This window comes from Saccopteryx leptura, chromosome 4 (assembly GCF_036850995.1).
Source record: "Saccopteryx leptura isolate mSacLep1 chromosome 4, mSacLep1_pri_phased_curated, whole genome shotgun sequence".
Classification (NCBI taxonomy): domain Eukaryota; kingdom Metazoa; phylum Chordata; class Mammalia; order Chiroptera; family Emballonuridae; genus Saccopteryx; species Saccopteryx leptura.
This window is the reverse complement of record NC_089506.1, coordinates 54,660,196-54,683,807: the sequence shown is the minus strand read 5'-3', so window position 1 is coordinate 54,683,807 and position 23,612 is coordinate 54,660,196. Positions and strand designations below refer to the sequence as shown.

General features: G+C 40.9%; 1 protein-coding gene across 1 annotated transcript in view; it reads left to right on the top strand.

Moving 5' to 3' along the window:
- GPC6 (glypican 6) overlaps nt 1-23,612 on the top strand; it is a 1,355,246-nt gene that overhangs the window by 1,327,180 nt on the left and 4,454 nt on the right. Inside the window, exons 7-8 of the mRNA XM_066380690.1 lie at nt 7,474-7,610; nt 22,838-23,013. Coding sequence (XP_066236787.1) covers nt 7,474-7,610; nt 22,838-23,013 — 313 coding nt within the window. The remainder of the gene's footprint in view (nt 1-7,473; nt 7,611-22,837; nt 23,014-23,612) is intronic.

Below are 23,612 nucleotides of genomic sequence, written 5' to 3'. Positions count from 1 at the left end.
CAGAGAGGAAGGAGAGGGGGAGGGGTGGAGAAGCAGATGGGCGCTTCTCCTGTGTGCCCTGGCCGGGAATCGAACCCGGGACTTCTTCACGCCAGCCCGACGCTCTACCACTGAGCCAACCGGCCAGAGCTTGTTACATTCTGGCTTTTAAAAGGTCAACTATAAATACACTTCATAATTTATCCCACCCAAGTTTAAAAATATAAAACTAAAAATAGAAGTTTTGTTTTCAACCTGAATCATTTTGCACACTCCCAGGAATACACACACACCTCCAACACCACCCCAACACACATGCTTTGGAGACCATGGCTGTACACAATGTCCCTATTAAGCCTAGCGGTTAAGAACAAGAGTAATAGTTCTGAAGTCTACACTGAATTTGAATCCTATCTCCACAATTTACTAGATGCATGGCAAGTTTTGTACTTTCCTAAGCTCCTTGTTTCCCAGTTGTAAAAAGGGTATAAAGGTAATACTTCAGCACACACAGAGTTTTGAAGATTGAATGTGAGTGCCTTACAATAGACATATGAAAAAGGCTGAATACTACTAATCATCAGAGAAATGCAAATTAAAACCATAATGAGATAGCACCTCACATATGTCAGAATGGTTATCATTAATAAATCAATAAACAACAAGTGTTGATGAGAGTGTGAAGGGAACCCTCATGCACTGTTGGAGGAATTGCAGATTGGCGTAGCAACTATGGAAAACAGTATGGAGTTTCCTCAAAAAATTAAAACTAGAACTACCATATGACTCAACACTCCCACTTCTGGGTATTTATCTGAAAAAATCCAAAGCACTAATTCAGAAAAATATTTATATATGCACACCTATGTTCATTACAGTATTGTTTACAATAGCTAAGATACGGAGGGAACCCAAGTGCCCACTGATACATGAATGGATAAAGATTTGGTACATATATACAATAAAATATTACTCAGCCATAAAAAGGAATGAAACCTTACCTTTTGTGAAAACACGAATGAACACAGAAGTTATTATGCTAAGTGACATAAGTCAGACAGAGAAGGACAAATACCCTATGATATGTGGAATCTAAAGAACAAAACAGATACTTGTAGATACAGAGAACAAATTGATGGTCTCCAAATGGCAGAGGGGTTAGGAGGATAGGTGAAAAAGGTGAAAGGGATTAAGAAAAACAAATTACTAGTTATAAAAAATCACAGGGATATAAAGTACAGCATAGGGAATATAGTCAATTATATTTTAGTAATCATGTATGGTATCAGATAGGGACTAGACTTATTAGGATGATCACATCATAAAGCATATAAATGTTTAGTCACTATGTTATACACATGAAATTAATATAATAATGTGTGTCAATGTATTTTTTTAAAAAAAGAATGTGAGTACCTGACTCAATGAAAGCTCATAGCCCCAATAATTATGAGTTACTGACCTGAGATGAATTCAACAAAGCTCTTAAACACAATGTGCACTAAAATTAGTCTCCTTTTCCCCCAAATTTTCATTATTTTTAACTTTTTCAAAAATACTAAAATGGTTGGAAAAAAATAATAAAGTGAACATTCCTATATCTCTTGGAAAGACTCAATAACAGTTTACTTTTTTGCTATTTTCAAGTAAGTAAAATAGACAGCACTTATCCCTAAATATCTCAGCATGAATTTCCTAAAAGCAACCACAATGTCTTTTATATAACCACAGTGCCATCATTATACATAAGAATATTAATAGTAATTGAATAATAGTGTCTACTATTTATTTATATTCAAAATTTCACAGTTACTTCAAAACTCTCTCTTATAGATGGATGCCCATCTCCAAATTCAGGATTCAGTAAATTAATAGCATTTGGTTCATTATGCCATTGGAGTTGCTTTTCATTTACAATTTCCTTTCCTTTTTTTTTTCATCCTCTTTTAAAGAGTTGAGACCTTTATCTCACGTAATATCCCACACACTGACTGTGTTTGACCATTTAAGAATAGTGTTAGCTGGTGCCTCTATCTCTAGTATTTCCTGTAAAGTTGTTAAGTCAGTATCTTGATGAGATTCAGGTTCAATATTTGGAACAAGATTACTTTTTAAATGTTGCCAGACAACAGTGTTTGGACAGTTCTTTCTGCTCTTTGATTTTGCTAATCCCTTTAAAAACAAAGTACCTCACTTTGCCAGTTTTCTCCTTTTCGTTGAATTTTACGATTCTGTAAGAGTAGGCATGAAAATGGTTCCACTTTCCTCCTAGAGTCAAATATCCAGGACCCTTTGACAGGCCTTAAAATTAGAGTCTATGCCACTACTGAAGCCAATAGTTGGAATTATGAGAAATTAGAATAAACTCCATATAAATTCTAAAAGGAGGCTCCTTTTTTCCCTGTGGATCCAGACAGTATTTATTTGGATCAGAGTCTTGTGGCTTAACAGGAGTTGTTTAACTTTCAGGATCTCTCAACAGCATAAATGAAAGATGTTTAATACTTAGGTATAACTTATTATAGTATTTGATTACAAAAGTGTAACATACTGGAAAAATGATAAATATAATTTGCAAGTATTGGAGAAAATTAATTTGTCCTTGAATAGCTCATATGGGAAAAAGAGAAAAGAAATTGTAAATCCCATATTTGATTCAAGGTCTTTGTTCTCATAGGTTTTCATTATTAATAAATTAGGACTCACTATCATTTTTTAACAACACATTTGCACTAAGGATGCTTGTTAACATAAAGCTATGCTCATTACTGTAGACACCTCATTTTCAGCAAAGAAAAAAAAAACTTAGGTCTAGAGCTACAGCTTAGTAGTCCCATATATTATTCAGAAATAAAAATAATAAAAAGAAATGTTTCTAGCCAATGTGAGTATTGAAAAACTTCTTGAAACTGAAAAAGAAACTGCCAACATTCGTTGTTCTTTAGAACTGAAGGCATCTTCCTCTCCAGTGGCTAATAACACTCGTTTTTCCAGCTGTCTATATCCCCATGCCAGTCGGAAAGTGAATCGACCCACGTTTCTGTGCAGAATGTTAAAACAGCATTTACATATCTCACCGCTCCCCTGCTGTTATCTCCTTCCCTTGCACAGCGAAAATGCCTGGCCGCTGAAATGCCAGGGTGAACACAGCCTGACCATGAAACGTGCTGTAGTGAATCATCAGAACGGACACACACCCTCCTCACTCTGCTGCACAGCCTGAAATGAAGGCGCACATTGTTTGACCCCAACTATTTTGTGTTAGCGGTATTGTCTGTGACCTGGAAACAGAGTGGGGTAATTCGATCCACTTTCTCAATCAACATTTATTAAGCACCTAGTTCTGCAGAAATCTGTGGGACTGACTTGTCCTGGTCTGCCCAGGGCTTCTCAATGTTAGCACTGAAAATTCAGAGCCTTACAATCCCCCTGTGTCCCAGACACACTGAAGCGATTGCTCACCTGACCCATACTAAGCACTAAGACAAACTAGAACCTTGTCTTGCCTCAAAAAGTGTGTGATCTAAGAGCAAATCCGAAAAGTCAACTAGTTAAGTATGGGGTGGTCAGTACTTAATTAACATCATGACCAGGGCACTATGGAACTCATAGATGAATCTAAATCTTTCTTGGGTACAGAGGACACACCTTATAAGAAACAAGACTTGAGTTTGAGTTTAAGAATGAGCAGCATAGCATGCACGGTTAAATTCTGAAAATACCAAAAGAGGATATACTTCTGGAACATCATGCAATTTTATTCTTTCTCTGTGTCTCAATATATATATATGTATTTGTTTCAGATTCCCACAGCGTAAAGGTGGGAATTTAGTTATGAAGTAATCATAAAAGGGATACTTATTCTTGGTACACTTTATAATGGGACAGAATAAACCTTACAGTGTTTCAGTTTGGTATTCTGAATTAATTATGGATATGTAGCACCTTTCTCTGGGGTTGGTGCTTGAGAACAGTTAGAGTGAGTGGCCTGGAGGTGGTGGCCCAGATTGGAGGTTAAGGACACCAAAGCTGAACAAATCAAATGGGAGAGATTTTATTTAAAAAAAAAAATCTTAATTTTGAAGAAACTTTAAACTTACCAAAAAAATGTATTTAAAAAATTATACACCTCCATCTAGGTTCACAGATTATTAAATAGTTGCCACATTTACTTTCTCTCTTTCTCTGTACATCTGTGTACTGATTATTATTGTTATTATTAAACCATCTTAGAGTAAGTTGCAGAAATCATAACCCTTTCATTCTAAATACTTTCGCAGGTATCTGTTAGGAAGATGACACTCTTCTATATTACCATGGTACAATTTTATTTTCAGGAAATTTAACATTAATACAACACTGTTAATATGGAATTATTATTCACATTTTTCCAACTATCTCAATAATATTCTTTGTGGAAATTATTTCATAATCTAGAGTCCTATCCAGAACGGTGTGCTGCATTTGGACACCATGCCTCTCATTCTCCTTAAACCAGCCTTTCTTTGTCTTTTATGCTTGACAGCTTAAGAAATACAGGCCGGTTGTTTTGCAGAAGGTCCCTCAGTTTGGGTTTATCTGATGTGTTTCATAATTGGATTCAGGTTATGAATTATGGCTGCAAAAGTGATGTGTCCTTCCTGTCACATCACATCAGGAGGTGCACAGTGTCAACCTGTCCCGTGACGTTGATCACGTGGGCAAGGTGGGGAACTGACAATTTTTCTGCACTGTAAAACGACCAGCTTTCTCCTTGTAATAATAATAACCCGTGTGGGTAGAGGCAGAGTAAGGTCAGTTGAGGTCCCAGGCACGAAAGAAAATATTGGGCTCCTTACATTGGAAAAAAGTGTCAAGTTGGGGTTTTGTGGGGCCCTTCAGAAGTCAGGGCCCAGGGCGCGTGCCTGGTGCACCTGCCGTTAAATCCGCCTCTGTGTGGGGGGATACTTTGAGATTGTGTAAATATCTTGGTCTCCACCAAATGTTTTACCCAACATTTTTTGTATTTGTCCTAGTTTGCCAGGGCTCCTGTAGCCAAGTACCACCAACTGAGTGGCATACAATAACAGAAACTTACTATTCCACAGTGTGAGGTCTGGAAGTCTGATAGCCAAGTGTCAGCAGGGTTGCTTCCCCTGCGGCTGTGGGGAGAGGCTGCCCCAGGCCTCCCCCAGCTTCTGGTGCTTTGCTGGCACTCCTTGGAGCTCCTTGGCTGGCGGCTGCATCACCCGATCTCTGCCTTCATCTTCACACGGCCTTCTCCTTCTGTGTCTCTCTTCGTGTCCAAACTTTCCCTTTTTATAAAGACAAATTCATACTGGATCAGGGCCCCTCTAATGACCCTATTTTAACTTGATCATCTCTAACAACCTTATTTCCACATAAAGGCACTTTCAAAGGTACTGGTAGTTATGACTCCAGCATCTTTCAGGGCCGGGGGGCGAAGTAATTCAACCCACAACAGCATCTGTTGATGCGACTTACTGAGATCAGTTATTACTGTAGCAGTTGTAGAATGGTGATTCTTTTCTAACTATCTCTCTTTCAACATTTATTAACTGGAATTTCAGGGGTTGGGTTTTTTTTGTAATTGATAAACAGAATGTACACTCAACCATGGCTGGATAGAAATGTCACTTATCTTTAAAACAAAAGAATAAGAGCAAATAATAACAAACGCACACATCTGTGCCTGGAGAGGTATGCGGAAAGAGACAGGCTCTTATTGCAAACTTTCCTCCCCAGTCACACTGGCTAGGAGGAGAGCTGGGGGCAGCGGGGGACCCAGGTCATAGGAATGAGGGTGAAGCAGAGAATGGAGGTTTTAGGTTATCCTCAACATGTCCTGTGTGTAAGCTACTTCTTAGAATATCATTACTCATGGGGGTTTTTTCACACTTTAAACAAAGTAACATCATACTAGTCAAAGATAGGTAGCACGTTCTCTGATCCAACATTCTGGTCATCTATACGAGTGAGCAGGCTGAAGTCTCTGAGCTGAAATCTCTGTCATTGTCAGCATCACCTTTAAGCAGAGGCCAGAGGCTAGGATTCTGGAACTACTGAGAAACATGACAAGAGCTCAAATAAAATGCCAGAGTCTTTTATTTCTCTGTGTTCACTCTTAAACCTGATCTTTGGAATTTTTTTCTCAAATCTATACTCCATCCACAGTAAACATAGAATACCTTGTGTCCAAAGGGTATTGATATCAATGTACAAAGACACCATTAAGCCTCAGCGGTTCTCCCTGCTAACATGCTATATGTAGATTTGCTAGGAATGCCATAACAAAGTACCAGAGACTAGGTGGTTTGGACCACAGGAATTTATTGTCTCACACTTCTAGAAGTTTGAAGTTCGAAATGAAGGTGTCAGCAGGGTTGGTTCCTTCTGAAGACCGTGAGGAAAGGATCCTTCCCAGGCCTTTTCCCTTTACTTGTAGATGGATGTCTTCTTCTTCTGTCTCCTCACATGGTCTTCCCTTTACACAGAGCTATAGATCCAAATTTTCCCTTTTTGTAAGAAGACCAGTCATACTGGCTTGGGGCACCCTAATGGCCTCATTTTAAACTTTCTCACCTCTGTAAAGACCATATTTCTAAATAGGATCTCATTCTGAGGTACTGAGGGTCAGGACTTCAGCATATGAATTTGGAGAACATAATTCAACCAATAACAGGCATTTCAAACATCTATAGACTTTCCCAGTGTCTATGTAGAACAGGAAATCAAGGTTGTGACTGCATGAACTGATATGTTAATTATGGAAGCAAAATGGTACTAGAGTTGGCTCCCTACCATTTTCCCAGGTGCACAGTCAATGCTGAGCCTGATCACACTAAAGATGGTGTTACTAAGCCTCTCTGGGCCATCCACCCATAGAGCTGTGGATTTTACACTTCACTGTATTTGGACTGACTTTTTTTCTCTCTGGCACCATCAAAGTGTATTTGGGTTGCTGCTCACCATCCCAGTGTTTGTTATTTAGGCTTGTCAATTAGTCAAAAGGAGAGTCACCAGCAGCTGAATTAGTGACAATATGTGTTTTTTGCAGAAACAAGTAGACCATTGGGAAAGGCATTGACCTCTTGGTACATTGATTAAGTGCATTTATCTGACATCCAGGCAAGTGAATTCTAAAGAATGCATTTGTGGTGTTTGCAGTAGGACATACTTACTTCTCCCACTTGGAGAGAGACTCGAAGCCAGGAAGATGCTTCATAAGTTTTTAACTGAAAGGACAGAGGGGCAGAAAAGATGGAAAACAGAAAACCAATTACCTGAGAACTCTCTAGTAAGAAGCTGGCAGAAGATCAAGGGGGCAGGGAGCAAGGCTGTCCTGGACAATAAATCCTGTCTCTCTCTTAAAACCGAGAGTCTGTACTCATCCTATTACAGATTCTCTAACCTTCACCTGAGCAGCGTCCTTGTCTAGAAACCAGCGATGCTCGGGGAGAAATAGTCACTGTCTTCCCTTGCTTTCTTGATCAGGTCACAGACATAAAAGAGAAACTGAAGCTCTCTAAAAAGGTCTGGTCGGCATTGCCCTACACCATCTGCAAGGATGAAAGCGTGACAGCAGGCACATCCAATGAAGAGGAATGCTGGAATGGGCACAGCAAAGCCAGGTGAGGGGTGACTCGCTGTTCTTGGGGACGGGGCTCTGCTCCTCCGCCTCCGGAAGACACTCCTGGCACCACTCTGCAGAACCTGTTTATGCAGAAAGCAACAGAGGGTGGAGGGCACAAGTTGTCACTTAGCAACAGCTGTTTAGAGTGACAGGTGTGATAGGCTCCTGGGAGCACTTACTCTTAAGGTGCCATTAAGCATGGAATCCTTGTTCTGAATGCCTTGCCTCTGGGTGAGGATGGAGGCATGGTGACAGATGCCAAGTTAGAGATATCTGAAGTCACGAAGGGCCTTTTATGTTCACTTAATGACTGTAAGATAGCAGGGCTGTTTTTATCCACAATTCAATTTGCTTGGCTTGCTGCGTTGTTTGGGGGGTTTATTTTGTTTGTTTGTTTGTCTGTTTGTTTTTATCACAATTTAAACCAGAAGTGGAAATTCAACTTTAATTTTTTTCACTTTTTGAAAAAAAAATTGTTTTTAGAGTGCTCATTAAAAAGGGCAGGAGAACACAGAATGACCGAGAGACAACCAGAAAAGTATTCTCATAGGTCCTGCGCCTCAAAAAGCCCCACTGGGATCTCCTGATGAGAAGTGGCTCCGTTTTCACTCTGCTGCTTCACAGCCCGGTACTATCGCCACTTGACAGAGGATTTCTGAATTCTTTCATTCAGCCCAGAAACGGGCTTCGCCTGAGTTTTCACAGGGTGGGGAAGTTGGACGGGGGCAAGCAGCGCAGGCCACCAGGAGCGGTCTGCCTGAAGCCCTCCCAGCGGGGATACAAGTGGATAGAGCAGCTGGTAAATTGGCCTCAGGGAATCTTTGGGGATTGACCAGCAGGTGTAGGAGTGGGGGCCCCAGGTGTGGGGGTCTGTTCTGGAACCTTATTGGGTGGCTGTAAATGTATGAAGCAGCTATGATCAAGAGGGAACAAGAAGAGACATGGATATTAAGTTCAGAAGATACTGCAGAAGGTAAGCAGGGGTACAAGTGAGATGCCCATTAGGTATTATTTCTTACACTGTAGAGTTGCATTTTTAGCATCTATTGGAAATCATATTGTTAAGTATACTAAAAAATAAGCTTTCCATAGTAAAAACTAGACAGCTATGGAAAAAGCTGTATTTCAAGTAGCCCCAGAATATTCATATCCAAATCTTAGATCATGAGGTTCAGAAAGATATCCATGATATCAATAAGACGCCCCCCAAAAATGCTTAGTAATTTACCAGAGTACAGCCTTTTAGGACGGACACCTTAAGCCAGCAAATCCCGCTAAGATTTAACAGACTCTAATGTGCCTTTTCCTGATGACTGCGCAGAAAGATACTGTAAAAGAGGACCAGATGGAAAGTGTTTGACTGTACGAGTTGCTCTGTTGCCCATCCGTGTTTACCTTTCAGCCTTGACTAAAATGAAAACTGTGTTTTCAACTACATTCCCATGGATGGTTACACAGGCTGCTGGATATTGGTGCATATGCAACTTTTTACAAAAGGAAATTTAAAAAAAAATAGTTGCAGGTGTGGATTGGGAACTATACTCCATCAAGAAAATGAATGAGGGCTCTGGCTGGTTGGCTCAGTGGTAGAGCAGCAGCCCAATGTGTGTATGTCCTGGTTCGATTCCAGGTCAGGACACACAGGAGAAGTGACCATTTGCTTCTCCACCCTTCCCCCTTCTTTCTCCCTCTCTCTCTGTTCCCCTCCTGCAGCCATGGCTTGATTGGTTCCAGCACATTGGCCTCGGGAGCTGAGGAAGGCTCCATGGCCTCTGCCTCAGGCACTTTAAACAAAAAATAGGCTCTGTTACTGAGCATTGGCCCCAGATGGGCAAAGTATCACCCTCTAGTGGACTTGCCAAATGGACCCGGGTCAGGGTGCATGCCAGAGTCTGTCACTCTGCCTCCCCTCCTCTCACTAAAAAAAAGAAAGAAAGAAAATGAATGGAGAAGATAAAGATGATTGAAGTTAGAGCTAGAGGTGACTGGGATGGTTCAGCCAGGTTCCTCATTGTGCACATCAGGAGCGCATACAAGGAAAACGATTAGCTCAAGGATACCCAGTTAACAAGGGTGACAGCTGAAACGTCCCAAATCCTAGCCCAGTGTTCTTTTCAATTCTATATCCTGCCTCTAAAAAAAATGACAGTTGAATACAGCCCTTCCTAGGTTAGGAGAATAACTGAAATAGATCCTTAGTTTTGTAAAAGATTTTGTGAATCTTCATTCGCTAAGTCCATCATTCCATCAGTGGTATCTTTAAGCACGCCCTCTGTCTGGCAAGGCTCTCTGGATTAAATGCTGTAACACAACAATGTTGTCTGTCAACATATGAAAAGGCACAGTGGCTGGAGAGAAAATAATGAATTTTTGAACTTCAAGTACCATACTGTTTGTGGGGAAAGTAGGTTTGTGAAAAGACCACATAATTGGAGAAGTTTCTGGAACAGTACTCAGGGACCAGATTTGAATTTTATCCTGAGATCTATTGGAAGCCGCTGAAAGACTTTATGCAAGTGAGGGACACTATCAAATTTAATGCAATAAAGTCATTAGTAGGAATATTCCAGAATATAACCCAGTATATTATTAAAAGATAAGGCTGTCAAATTTTTGTGACTTGAACTATACTCCTAATGAAAAATTATAATTTAATGGTTTCTTTTATTTCCTTTTAAAAAATTCTTCTATTGGAATGGAATGTTAATATTATAACTTTCTATTTATGGCATAATACGTAGATAATCAAAAGACTTGTTGAATTAAATTTAATTGAAGGTTTCTTCTCATTCAGTATTAATTGATCTTGACAGTTTTTCACTTAAAAAATTTCACTGAAATTTTACTGAACTATTTTGTAAGTTGAAAACTCCATTTGTAATGCAGATAGTAACCTACTTTTCTCCTACTTTCGAAGTATGGATTTTCAGAAGACAGGTGTTTAAGAATGCTTGTGAAAAAAAGAAGAAAGATAAATAGAAAGATTATTCTTATCATCCACCTGAAATAAAAGAACCCGATTTTTAAAAAATCTATCCACAGGTGGAATAGAGATACTTACTAGCATTGAGCGTCACAGTCTGGAGTTTTTGCACTGAAACCTGTAAAAGGAGACTATTAATCACCCAGACAGTTCTCCCTCTCTCTATGTCCAGCAGACTCTTTCAGCCCCATTCTTCAGTTCACGTCCACTCCTGCAGCCCTTTTATTAATCTAAGTATTTAAACAAGCTTGTCTTCCATCACCCATATTTCTCCTGATTATTGTCTGAATGCTACTCCATAACTCTTTACCACACTTCCTTTCATTCAGAAATGTATCTATTTCACATTTGAAAATTTCTGAGATCAAAACGACTCCTACAGTGGTTATGTCTATTTACTCCAATGGTTATTTTGTTTTTTCAAATATCTGGTATCAAATGGATGACACTGTTGCAATTAATAACTTGAAACAGGAGGCACATAGATGTGGCTGCTATAAGCAGTCACAGGGGAAATCTGCTGTGTTGAGATAAAGGTCAAGGGTATGTGAGTGCTGGCTCCCTTAGAATATGAATATACCTTTGTCCCCGGCCCCCACCCTTACCCATCCCTGGCAGATGTCAATTTGCTTTAACAGCTAAACAAGTTTGGAAATAGGAGGCGGGACTCAAGGAGGAGACTGTGCCCTTTGATAGGAGGAAATTGTCATGTGCCCACGAACCTGTCAACATTTAAATCTCCATTCTGATGACACCAGGTCATCAAGAGGACCCCTTCCACACATCCCTTTCCTTTCCAACCTATTGGAACAATTTGAAAACCAAAACAGTCATGGCCATAAAAATAAATTGTAAACTTTAAAATAATGTTTCTTAAACAGTAATGTGCAGGCTAAATTCTTGGGCATCTTGTTAAAAATGAAGGTTCTGATTCAAGAAGTCGGAGCTGGGGCCTGAGATTCTGCATTTGCAACAAAATCCAGAGGATGCAGTTTTGCTGGTCTAGGGACCACAATTTGAGTAGCAAGACTCTAAGGAAGAGTTTGTCAGATTTAGCACAGGAAAATAACAAACACCAAATAAAACATACTTACACAGAAAATTTTTTTAAAGATCCATTGTTTATCTGAAATTCAGATTAAACTGGTAGTCCTGTATTTTGTTAGGCAGCTGAACTTTATGCTCCTATTAACATATAAGAAATTCTCCTTTTGCCTGTCCGGGCGGTGGTGCAGTGGATAAAGCATTGGACTGGGATGCGGAGGACCCAGGTTCGAGACTCCCAGGTCGCCAGCTTGAGCGCAGGCTCATGTGGTTCGAGCAAAGCTCACCAGGTTGGACCCAAGGTTGCTGGTTCAAGCAAGGGGTTACTCAGTCTGCTGAAGGCTCACAGTCAAGGCACATATGAGAAAGCAATTAATGAATAACTAAGGTGTCGCAACGAAAAACTGATGATTGATGTTTCTCATCTCTCTCTGTTCCTGCCTGTCTGTCCCTATTTATCCCTCTCTCTGACTCTCTGTCCCTGTTAAAAAAAAAAAAAAGATAAGAAAGAAATTCTTTTTATTCTTTAGAGAGCATATTACAATTTTTTGTTTTCTTTTTGTCTTCATGGACACCCTTGATGTTCTCTTTAATAGGGCTTTTCTTGTATTTAAAACAACAGCAACTGGGCCAGGGAGGCCACATTATTCCATTGTAATGCCATCCAGTAGGGATAGCTGGAGCACAGGCCAAGTTGAAATCATTTTAACAATCAGTTGCTTCAGCATCGCACATGCATCAAGAGAGAATTTAAAGTTGGAAATACAGCACAGCTTTCACATTTACAAGAAATTGTCCACGTAAGCCTCTGGCCTCAAACAGGATGCCTTTGTGGGTCACAAGAGACACTTTGAGTAGTACTTCATTCAATTAGTGACTTAGTCAAAAATACTATACTATGACAAAAATACTATAGACTGGATGGCTGAAACAGAAATTTGTTCTCATAGGCCAGAAGTCCAAGATCGAGGTGTTAGTAGGGTTGAGTTCTGGAGAGAACTCTCTTCTTAGCTTGTGGACTGTGCTTTCTTTCTTTATTTTTTCAAGTAAAACACTTTATTTTTGCCCAGTTGTCTCAGCAGTAGAGCATTGGCCCAGAATCTAGAAGTTCCAGTTTCAATTCCTGGTCAGGGCACACAGGAGAAGTGACCATCTGATTCTTCATCCCTCCCCCTTCTCTGTCTCTCTCTTTCTCTCTCTCTCTCTCTTTCTCTCTCTCCTCCTCCTCCTCCTCCTCCTCCTCCTCCACCTCCTTCTCCTCTTCCACCTCCTCCTCTTCCTCCTCCCCCAGTCATGGCTCGAATGGTTCAAGCAAAAGTGTCCCCAAGCACTGAGGCTGGCTCTATGGCCTCACCCCAAGTGCTGAAATGGCTTGGTTGCCAAGCAAAGGAGCAGCGGTCCCAGGTGGGCAGATCATTGCCCCTGGTAGATTCCTGGGTGGATTCCTGGTCAGGGTGCATTCAGGAGACTGTCTCTCTGACTCTCCGCTTCTCACTTAATTGGAAAAAAAAACCCCACACATTTTATTTACTTTTTTTTTTTTTTGGTGACATTGGTTAATAACGTTATATAGGGGATAGGTGTACAATTCTGTAATACATCAACTGTGTATTGTATTGTGAGTTTACCAACCCAAGTCAACACTTATCCTCCCTCTACCATTTTTACCTCCTCTCACACCTCTTTCTCTCTTGTAATCCCCACACTGTTGTCTGTGTCTATGAGCTTTTTTTTTTCTTTGCTTAATCCCTTCACCTTTTTCACCCATCCTCTAACCCCCATCCCTCCTACACCTGTCAAGTCTGTTCTCTGAATTGATGAATCTGTTTCTAGTTTGTTTATTTTGTTCATTAGATTCCACTTATAAGTAAAATCGTATGGAAATTGCCTTTCTCGGGCTGCATTATTTTACTTAGCATAATACTTTTTAGGTCCACCCATGCTGTCGCAAAGAGATAAAATTTCCTTATCTTTTATGGCTAAGTAGTATTTCATCATGTAAATCAGTGGTCCCCAACCCCCGGACCACTGACTGGTATCGGTCCGTGGGCCATTTGGTACCAGTCTGCAGAGAAAGAATTAAATTAAAGAATAAATAACTTACATTATTTCCATTTTATTTATATTTAAGTCTGAACGATGTTTTATTTTTAAAAAATGACCAGATTCCCTCTGTTATATCCATCTAAGACTCACTCTTGACGCTTGTCTTGGTCATGTGATACATTTATCCATCCCACCCTAAAGGCCGGTCCGTGAAAATATTTTCTGACATTAAACTGGTTCATGGCCCAAAAAAGGTTGGGGACCACTGGTGTAAATGAACCATAGTTTTTTATTCGCTCATCTAAACAATGCAGTAAACAATGCTGCAAAGTGCCTTACATGACAGAGAGAAGGGGCAGGAGTCAATGGGGCAGGAAGAATGCAAAAGGAAGCCAGTCTGAGAGGCAAGTCCCAATAGCATGTGGATTTCATGATAGAACATACATATGACGGAGTCTTCAGGTTTCTGATGTCAGTTATTTTCAGTCTCCTCCCTCTCCCCATAAAATTGGCAAAACAATGTTCCACTTTTGCTCTTTGTGCACCAGTGTTCAGTGCTCACCATGTCCTTTCTTTACAATGTCTTCTGGGAGGAGGTGGTCCCGTTCGTTGGATGAGGGATGGGGATTAATTGGATTTTTGGGAAACAGAGCTTTTGCAGGGAGCCCCTGCCATCTTTTAAGTCACCTGATCCTCACAGAAATAACTGCCACCCAAAGGAAATCCTTCCTGAGGCCAGAAGGTATATACCATAAATTGTAAGAAATAAGTAAAAAAAAAAAATCTGGAAAATAGATCAGTCACTGTCACCAGCCACTGAGTGGATTGGTTAAGCAAAGAAAATAGCAAGTCATGACTGGGTAAGTTTGAGCAGATGGAAGAGGAACGAAACGGTGCATGGGGATGAGAAATCTGTCAACGACAGTGACTTGGCAGATCTGGCAGGACAATATTTTCTTAGTCTGATTGCAAAATATGTCCCAAAGTGCTCTAGCTGCACGTTAAAGAACTGGAAAATACTTGCTGCATCCCCAGCCAGGAAACACCTCAGGAAGGTAAGAAATCAGTCTGGGAAGAGAACCGGTAGCTGTCAAACCTGGCATTTCTAAAAGCCCACTTCCCTTCTGTTGGCAGCCTTGGCAGGGAAGACCCCAGGAAGGCTGACTTTACTGGGAGACAGGGATGCTTCATGCACCTCCTGCAAGTGGTAAAAATTGTAGCTACAAATAGGACGAAAGAAACATGTGGCTGTCAGAAACTCGCAGCCATGAATACTGGCTCATGGGTATTTTCTCTCCATGCTGGAGTTTGCTGACTCCAGTTCTATAAAGAAAGGATGTATTTGGGGTGCTCTTGCCAATGAGATAGAGGCCAAGTCAAAGAATTTGGCTTCTGCTCACTGCCACAACCAATGAGCTGTGTGTCCTCTGAGAGTTCCTTTTCCTGCCACAGATTCTCCAGTGGGAGGGAAGCCACGGAAATCATTCCTCTGCACATGAATTGATGTTTCAAAATGCCAAATTTTACTGTCAACCAGTCCTAATAAGCAAGCTTAACACTTGAGGGAGTTGTGTTAACAACTCAGTTTTCATAAGAACACATTAGCGTTGTACGGTGTTTTATATTTTTCAAGCATTTTCATGTACTTTGAGTCAACATGGCAGCTTATGAGACAAATGAAGTGTTATTTATATATGCATGAACATATGAAATAATTGTATAAAAATCACAAAGTGGCTTGCCCATGGTCACACTGCTGGGTCCCAGAGAGATCTCGTGTGTCCTGGGTCTGTCTCTGTGCCTTTGACCATATCTCATTGCCACACATACCAATCCACAGACAGCTCTAGCTTAATAATAGTCTCCAAGGATTTATACATTCACTTCAAGCATGAAGTTACAGCATGTTTTGAGTGGTTCCACTTCCTAGTCTGGAAAAAATGGGAAGAAAAAAAGTAAACAATAAAGACCTTTAGGCTCTGGCCAGTTGGCTCAGTGGTAGAGCATCAGCCCTGCGTGTGGATGTCCCTGGTTCGATTTTCAACCAGGGCACACAGGAGAAGTGCCCATCTCCTTCTCCACCCCTCCCCCTCTCGCTTCTCTCTCTCTCTCTCTCTTTCTCTCTCTGTCTCTCCTCCTCCTTATCATCATCATCCTTGTGCTCCTCCTGCATTCTTGACTTGATTGAAGCAAGTTGGCCTTGGGAGCTGGGAGGTAAGGATGGCTCCATGGCTCCTGCCTCAGGTGCTAAGAAGAGCCCGGTTGCTGAGCAATGGAGCAATGCCCCAGATGGGCAGAGCATTGCCCCCTAGTGGGCTTGCTAGGTGGATCCTGATCAAGGCACATGCAGGAGTCCATCTCTATTCCCCTCCTCTCACTGAATAAAAAAAGAAAAAGAAAAAAAAGAACTTTAGAAGGTTATACTTAAAACAGATTTTTTTTAAATTGTGGTTAAAGCTACATAACTTAAAGTTGACCATTTTAACCATTTTGAAGTGTACAGTTCAGTGGCATTAAGTACATTCACTGATTGTACACCATCACCACCATCCATCCACAGAACATTCCATCCTTCTGAACTGAAACTCTGCACCCATTCAACACCACTTCTCGAGCCATGCCTCCCCAGCCTATGGCACCCAACATTCTACTTTCTGTCTCCTGATTAATCCGGGTACCTCATATAAGTGGAATCAGATAGCAATTGTCTTTTTGTGACAGGCTGATGATTTCACTCAGCATGCTGTCTTTAAGGTTCATCCACATGGTAGCATGTGTTATAATTTCCTTCCTTTTTAAGGCTGAATGTATCATACGTGTATACCACATATGTTTCTCCATTCATTCATCGACAGACACTTGGGTTGCTTTAGCCATTTGACTATTGTGAATAATGCTGCTGTGAACATGGGTGTACAAATATCTGTTCAAGTTCTAGTTTTTAATTCTTTTGGAATGATAATTCCATAAGTGGAATTGCTGGAACACATAGTAATTTCGAGTGTCATTTTTTGAGGAACTGTCATACTGTTTCCACAGCTCCTGCACCATTTTGTACTCCCTGTGACAATACACAAAGACTTCCAATTTCTCCATGTTCCATCAATCTCAAGCCTATTGATGGTATCGCCTTTGGTTAAGAGTGCCTGCTACATGACTTCTGTCACACATCACTCATAGAAACTTCCACAGACATTTCCCCCACCAGGGCCCAAATTACCGCTGGGTTCACTGTTGAGGTTCTTATTATGATAACCACACTAGCAAGAAACCATCAGGAAGGGAACTTAGAAGAACAAGATTTATTACTGACACGGGGGATGCATGGCATGCCTGAGAACAATATAGCAAGGTCATGGACAGAGAGAAAGAGAGAGAGCAGGTCTGGGGTTTTACCTTTATTAGGGTTTGAGAGTGGGGTTCTTAAGGTTCTAGGGTTCACTCTTTATTGGCTAATTTAAAGCATAAGAGCTGGAATTGAAATATATAGAAAGGAGATTTGTAGTGGTCACTCAAGTGGTCAGTTACTAGGTTACCCATGGCTCTCTAAAAGGGGACCTTTGTGAATGGGGCCAGCCTACTTTCTTATCTGGTTGTTTTGCAGGTAGATGTGACCTTCAGTTGGCATTGTGTTTATTCAAGATGGATGCCTTTTGAAATAGATACATTGGCAATCAAAACTTAATGACAGGCACATACATTCCACTCAACATCCTTGTTATTGTGTGTGTGTGTGTGTGTGTGTGTGTGTGTTAATAATAAACATCCTAATGGGTGTGAAATATAAACTTAGATTTTTAAGAAAACTTCTGTAAGAGGTTATGGATACCATAGGTCCACAATCCCTTATTTGAGCTCCTTGGGACCATACATGTCTCAGAATTCAGGATTTTTTAGGTTTTAGAAAATGACCACAGTGCATACATTTTTTAGAAAGTCTTTCCAGTGGAGTCTGACACCAGAACTCACAATCAAATATGTGAAGTGTTTGCTGCAAAAATGTATTGCTACGTACACTAAGTGGGATCAATGAGGACTAAGTTAGCCTCATTCAGATCGGATCCAAGTTTAATAATAAACGGATTGCAGGAAAAGAACTTTGGAGATTTCTCTTTATTTCTTTTTTTTAATTTAGAAAATTAATTATAACAGAGTGACATTGATCAATAAGTGTACATAGATTTTAGGCAAACATTACTCCATCATTTGATTAGTCAATTATGTTGTATATTCATTACCTAATGCCAAATAATTTCCTGTCACCTTATAGTTGGACCTCTTTACACCCTTTCCCATATTGGTATTGGAACTGCAGAAAAGGAATTTTGGACCTGTATTATTATTACATCTCTACTTACATTGATACTACTCTTAAATCCATCAAAGGCGAATGACTTATGTAGCTTAGAATTAGAAATTGCTATAGAGATATGTATTGAATGGAGGTCATCTGTGCCAGCAGACAACATGGAAACTGCTTTCACCATCTTGAAGTGTGCCCGGAGGCAGGCGCAGTCAAAGCAACGGTCAGGCACTTGAAAGCAAGCGCAGGCCAGCACTAGAGACCCTGTTTCTCCCCAGTTCTGACCTAACTTCCACTTAAACCCTTGCCTACCCCGCTGGACACCATCAAGCTAATCCTTACAAGTGCCTCACTAAAAGAGGTCACTTCTCAGACTTTATTAGCTTTGAAATCCTATTAGATCTTTTTTCTTTAAATTGACTTTATTGGGGTGACATTAGTTAATTACATTAGATAAATTTCAAGTATACCATTTCATAATGCACTATTCGTACACTGCACTGCACTTTTACCATCCCAAGTCATCGCCTTCCATCACCATTTATCCCTCCTTCATCCTCTTGAGAGTTGTGTGTCCCTTTCCCTCCCTAGGCCAGTCTTGTCATCAGAACAGATATCAGCATTAAGGTGGCGATGAGAAATACTGAACCCTGATTAGTGAACATGTCTCCTCCCAGCAAGCACATTCAGATATCAACAGGGTCTTTCTGGAAGCATCTGCTCAACTGAAAGGAGTGATTTTAAATGGTGGCAATGACAGGCACTGTGGCTGGCCAGTGAGAAACTGCTGTGGTGACAAATCTTAGTCTCTCAAGTGGCAGAGGTTGTCAACTGTGTCAGGAAGTATCTGAGGACAGAGCTTGCAGCCACCCACAAGTTTGACAGTATCAGTCCCCCTAAATTCCCTTGGGACTCTTACCCTTAATCAACTATCATGTTTGGATGTGATCAAGAAGTCTACATCAACAATAAAAAACACTACACCACAGCATAAAACACTGATAAACGATGACAACCCTGTTTGTCTTGATTTTGGGGATCTTTTCATCTTCGATAAATGCGTACCCAGCCTCAGAACCTGAACCATCTGAAGCAATATTCTTCCTCATTTTCGTGTCTCCCAGAACTGTGAGGGTACAAAAATAGACTGTTGTCATGTCAAAGAGCTGGTGCAAGATCTAATCAAGGGAAGAATGGTATAAGCTCAAAGATGCATCTATCCTTGTAGGATATGATCATTATAGATGGAGGCCAAACATGAGAGGCAACAAATAAATGGACCATGAGTCCTGGTGCTGACCTGGGCTCCCCTTCATCCTTCAGGCTGCTCCCAGCCATCTATAGCTTTGACCTCAGAATATACCGTGGAGTGGCAAAATGGCCATTTTCTTATTCAACTGTGTTTTTCAGTTTAAGTTTCCACATTGTCTCTAAAGCTACCCTTTGAATACACAGAAAGGAGAAAAGGTTTCTGAGGACACAGGTGCATTGTTCCTTATTTTTATTGTAAGTGGCTGCGCGTCAGCGGGCACAGTTAGAGGCTGGGTGTATTTGGCAGTCTCTCATTGTTCCTGGATGCTCAGACTCCCAGGGGCACCATTCCCAATGTAAGCTATAGCAGTCAGCGTCTGATAAATGAGTCTCAGCCAGCCATTTCAGAGCACACAGCATCTGAAAGAAACAAAGCTCTCCTCTGACTCAGCACAGGTCCAGCTGCAGGAATCATTGTCCTGAATGTTGAGGGGTAGCACCAGAACCGACAAACACTTTTCAGCCCCCCCTCAATTCTGGTACCAGCAAAAGCAGGCCTGAACTTGCTACTGTTTATTCCAATGGGCTTTAAGAATTAGGTAGATCTCACAGAGCCCAGCACATATATTCAAATATCAATTAAAATCAATCCAATGTCGGCCCTGGCCGGTTGGCTCAGCGGTAGAGCGTCGGCCTGGCATGCGGGGGACCCGGGTCGATTCCCGGCCAGGGCACATGGGAGAAGCGTCCATTTGCTTCTCCACCCCCCCCCCCTTCCCCTCTGTCTCTCTCTTCCCCTCCCGCAGCCAAGGCTCCATTGGAGCAAAGATGGCCCGGGCGCTGGGGATGGCTCCTTGGCCTCTGCCCCAGGCCCTAGAGTGGCTCTGATCGCGGCAGAGCGACGCCCCGGAGGGGCAGAGCATTGCCCCCTGGGGGGCAGAGCGTCGCCCCTGGTGGGCGTGCCGGGTGGATCCCGGTCGGGCGCATGCGGGAGTCTGTCTGACTGTCTCTCCCCGTTTCCAGCTTCAGAAAAATACAAAAAAAAAAAAAAATCAATCCAATGTCACGTACTAAAAGGTGTATCAGGAAGACAATCTCAGAATCCAACAAGAATGTATTGGTATACCAGGTATATTAAAAGACAGCACAGAAGTTCTTTACTACAAAAATAAATATATAGTTCCATGACTTTTTAAAAACTTCAGTTAGAACATTTTTAAGGCAGTAGATATTAGGAAGCTTTTTGGAAATAAATTGCAATACACTCTGTGTGCTTTATTATTCATTATGTAGTCGACACTGTGAAGTTAATGTTGTTCAAGATGTGGATGAAGATGAAGCGCTTATTCAAGGGACTTCTGATTTAAAATGGGTAAACTGATTCATACAAAAATACATCATGCATAAAATTTCAGAAGCTGAAGAAAGGTTTACATGTAAGTTTCTCTGTGTGATCTTATTTCTTTTGTTGGAGACTGGTACAGTCTTTGTATCTGGAACTTGGAACATTAACTTCAGGAAAAGGAAGAGTTTTAAGTATGTTGTACAAGAATGTAAGCAGGAAGCTCTAAATGAAGAAAAGGGGGTGTTTTTCATCTTTCAAGCAGCAATAGTAGAGATAGTAAAAGAATGATAATAATAGCAATTAGGCAGGGCTGCAACCAGCCTATTAATTGTCTGTGCAGGATGTCCTGGCTCCCCTTGGGGTCCCCTCTTTATCCCACCACCTTGTTCTATGCCCCAAAGGAGAACCCCTCCAACTGTATCACCTGGGCACAGAATTCGGCCTGCATTTCAGCCTCACTCCACTCTCTCAGCAGGTGACTTTACACTATGTACAGGATGCCCAGCTGAGCGTGGCAGCCCTACTGAAGGATAAGCAGATCCCTAAAAGCTGGATACTGCCTTAAGGAGAAAGTGAGGATGGACCTGGGTCTTCAGAATATTTGAGACTTAAGTGAAAAAGTGTATTGTAGACAAGGATAAGAAGTACACAGGCACAGGCAAGCATCAGATCTGTATAGGGAGTAGATTCTGCAAGGCAAGAAAGGTCCATTGAAAGAAGTATTGCAGCATAAGAAAGTACGGATGCGATGAAGATGGGCTTTGATTTCTAAGGTATAAAGTGTGTATCATAGGGCATGATAGACCAGGCTGTATGATGTAGTATTTGGGCACATGGGTTCTGATGCTAGACTGCCCTGGCTATAGTCATTGTTTTGCCATCTATTAGCTCTGTGACTTTACACAGTTACTTTTTTCTCGTTAAGTCTCAGGTTTCTACTTGAGAAGAAGATAAAATAGTACTACTTCCTAGATTTGCTGGGAGACTGAATTTTAGAATGCATGTCAAAGTGCTTGGCAGAGTGCCTGACTTTAGTAAGCTCTCAATAGACATTAGATATTATCTTCAAAGGTTTTTAAACAGAAGAACAACACGATGAAAGCAGTATTTTGTGAAAATCAATCAGACAGCATATGCAGAATGCACTTAAAATGAAAGACAGAACAGGGAAGTCAGTTTGAGGCCATTGTAGCTGTCTGCACTCCAAGGAGGGACACAGGAAATGGGAGAGGAAGCCGGTAGGAGGAGCTCTGTGAGAAGGTCAGAAGGAAGGAAAACTGACAGGTCATGAGGATAAGAAGTTAGAGAGAAAGAGAGGGCTCCAAGCACATTCTGAGATCCTTAGTCTCCTCTGGTGTTATACCTAGTCCTAGGCAGTTTAGGCCATTGATGTTGAAGAACTGACAGTGTTCACATTTTAGTACAAGTATGGAAATTAAAGAACCATTATATTTCACTCTCTGTTTTACCCATTATTGAGTTAGACCCAAGATTTTATTGTAAAATAAAAACCCTAATGGACACTGCAATCACACAGTCAGCAATCCCTGGTGACTCCTCAAACTTTTCAAGGATTTTTTTTTATATAGACATTTTTTCTGGTTAAAATCTTTAGTAAAAGCCTACCCTATGGTGGCACAGTAGACAGAATATCGACCTGAAATGCTGAGGTCACCAGTTCAAAACCCTGGGCTTGCCCGGTCAAGGCACACACAACAACCAACCAATAAACAACTAAAGTAAAGCAACTATGAGTCAATACTTCTCGCTCCCCACCCCTCCTCTTTCTGTAAAATCAATCAATAAAATATTTAAAATAAATAAATAAATGTCAGCTATTATTTCTTTAAAAATAATCTTAGGTAGGGCCTCCTTAGTTGAGAAAGAATGTCCTCATAAAAGAAAACTCCCTAAGATAATAGGTAATTTACAAGTTTAGTTCTTATGAGCAAAATTAATAAGACAGTTGAGGAAAGCTATTAAGTTCTTGACATAAGTATCTAACATTTGGGATAAGGGAGAGAAAGAATAGTTCATTTTAAGTAATAATTTTTGCAAGCCCCAATCATGCATTCATTTATAGGCAAGCCTACCTAAGAATTCAGTGCCATTTAGAAAACCACTATGAAGAGATTTAGCCGTGTCTCCCTCTGAGAAAATGTATTGCATGTTTTTGCTTTGGCCTATTTTCCAGGAACGAGGTTCCTTCTGCCTCACTCACCCTTCTCTGTTCTCTCCCTCTGTGCCCTGCAGGTACTTGCCTGAGATCATGAATGATGGGCTGACCAACCAGATTAACAATCCTGAGGTGGATGTAGATATCACTCGGCCAGACACTTTCATCAGGCAGCAGATCATGGCTCTCCGTGTGATGACCAACAAACTGAAGAATGCATACAATGGCAATGACGTCAACTTCCAGGACACAAGTAAGAAAGTTTTACCAATAACCTCCAGAGTGAACAAAGGTCATTGAAAATTATATCACCATTTCTCTTCAAAAACAATGTCACATTTCATCTTGTACCATTCTTGCCCAATCTGCAAAGCTGTTTATAGTGCTTTAGATAGAAAGCTATGATCCACAAAACAGGATACTACTAAAATCATGGCTGGTCTTAAGGATTGCATCCAGCTATACCAAAGCCAGAATTGAGTTTCATCTGCCAGTTGATCAATTAATGATACAGCTACAAAGTAATGTTTTCACTTTCTCTTTTCCTTATCAACATTTATGCCTCTGTTCCAAACTCCTGCCAAAAGAATAATATTCTAAAACTTGCTCTGACAAGGCTAGGCTAGAATCCTTGTTTTATCACTTATAAACTAGGGTCTCTAACAAATTATTATTATTGTTATTATTTTAACAAGAGACAGAGAGAGAAAGAAAGACAGGAAGGGAGAGATACAAGAAGCATCAGCTCATAGTTGCATCACTTTTAGTTGTTCATTGGTTTCTTCTTATATATATATGCCTTTACTGTGGGGCTCCAGCCAAGACAGCGACTCCCTTGTTCAATCCAGCGAC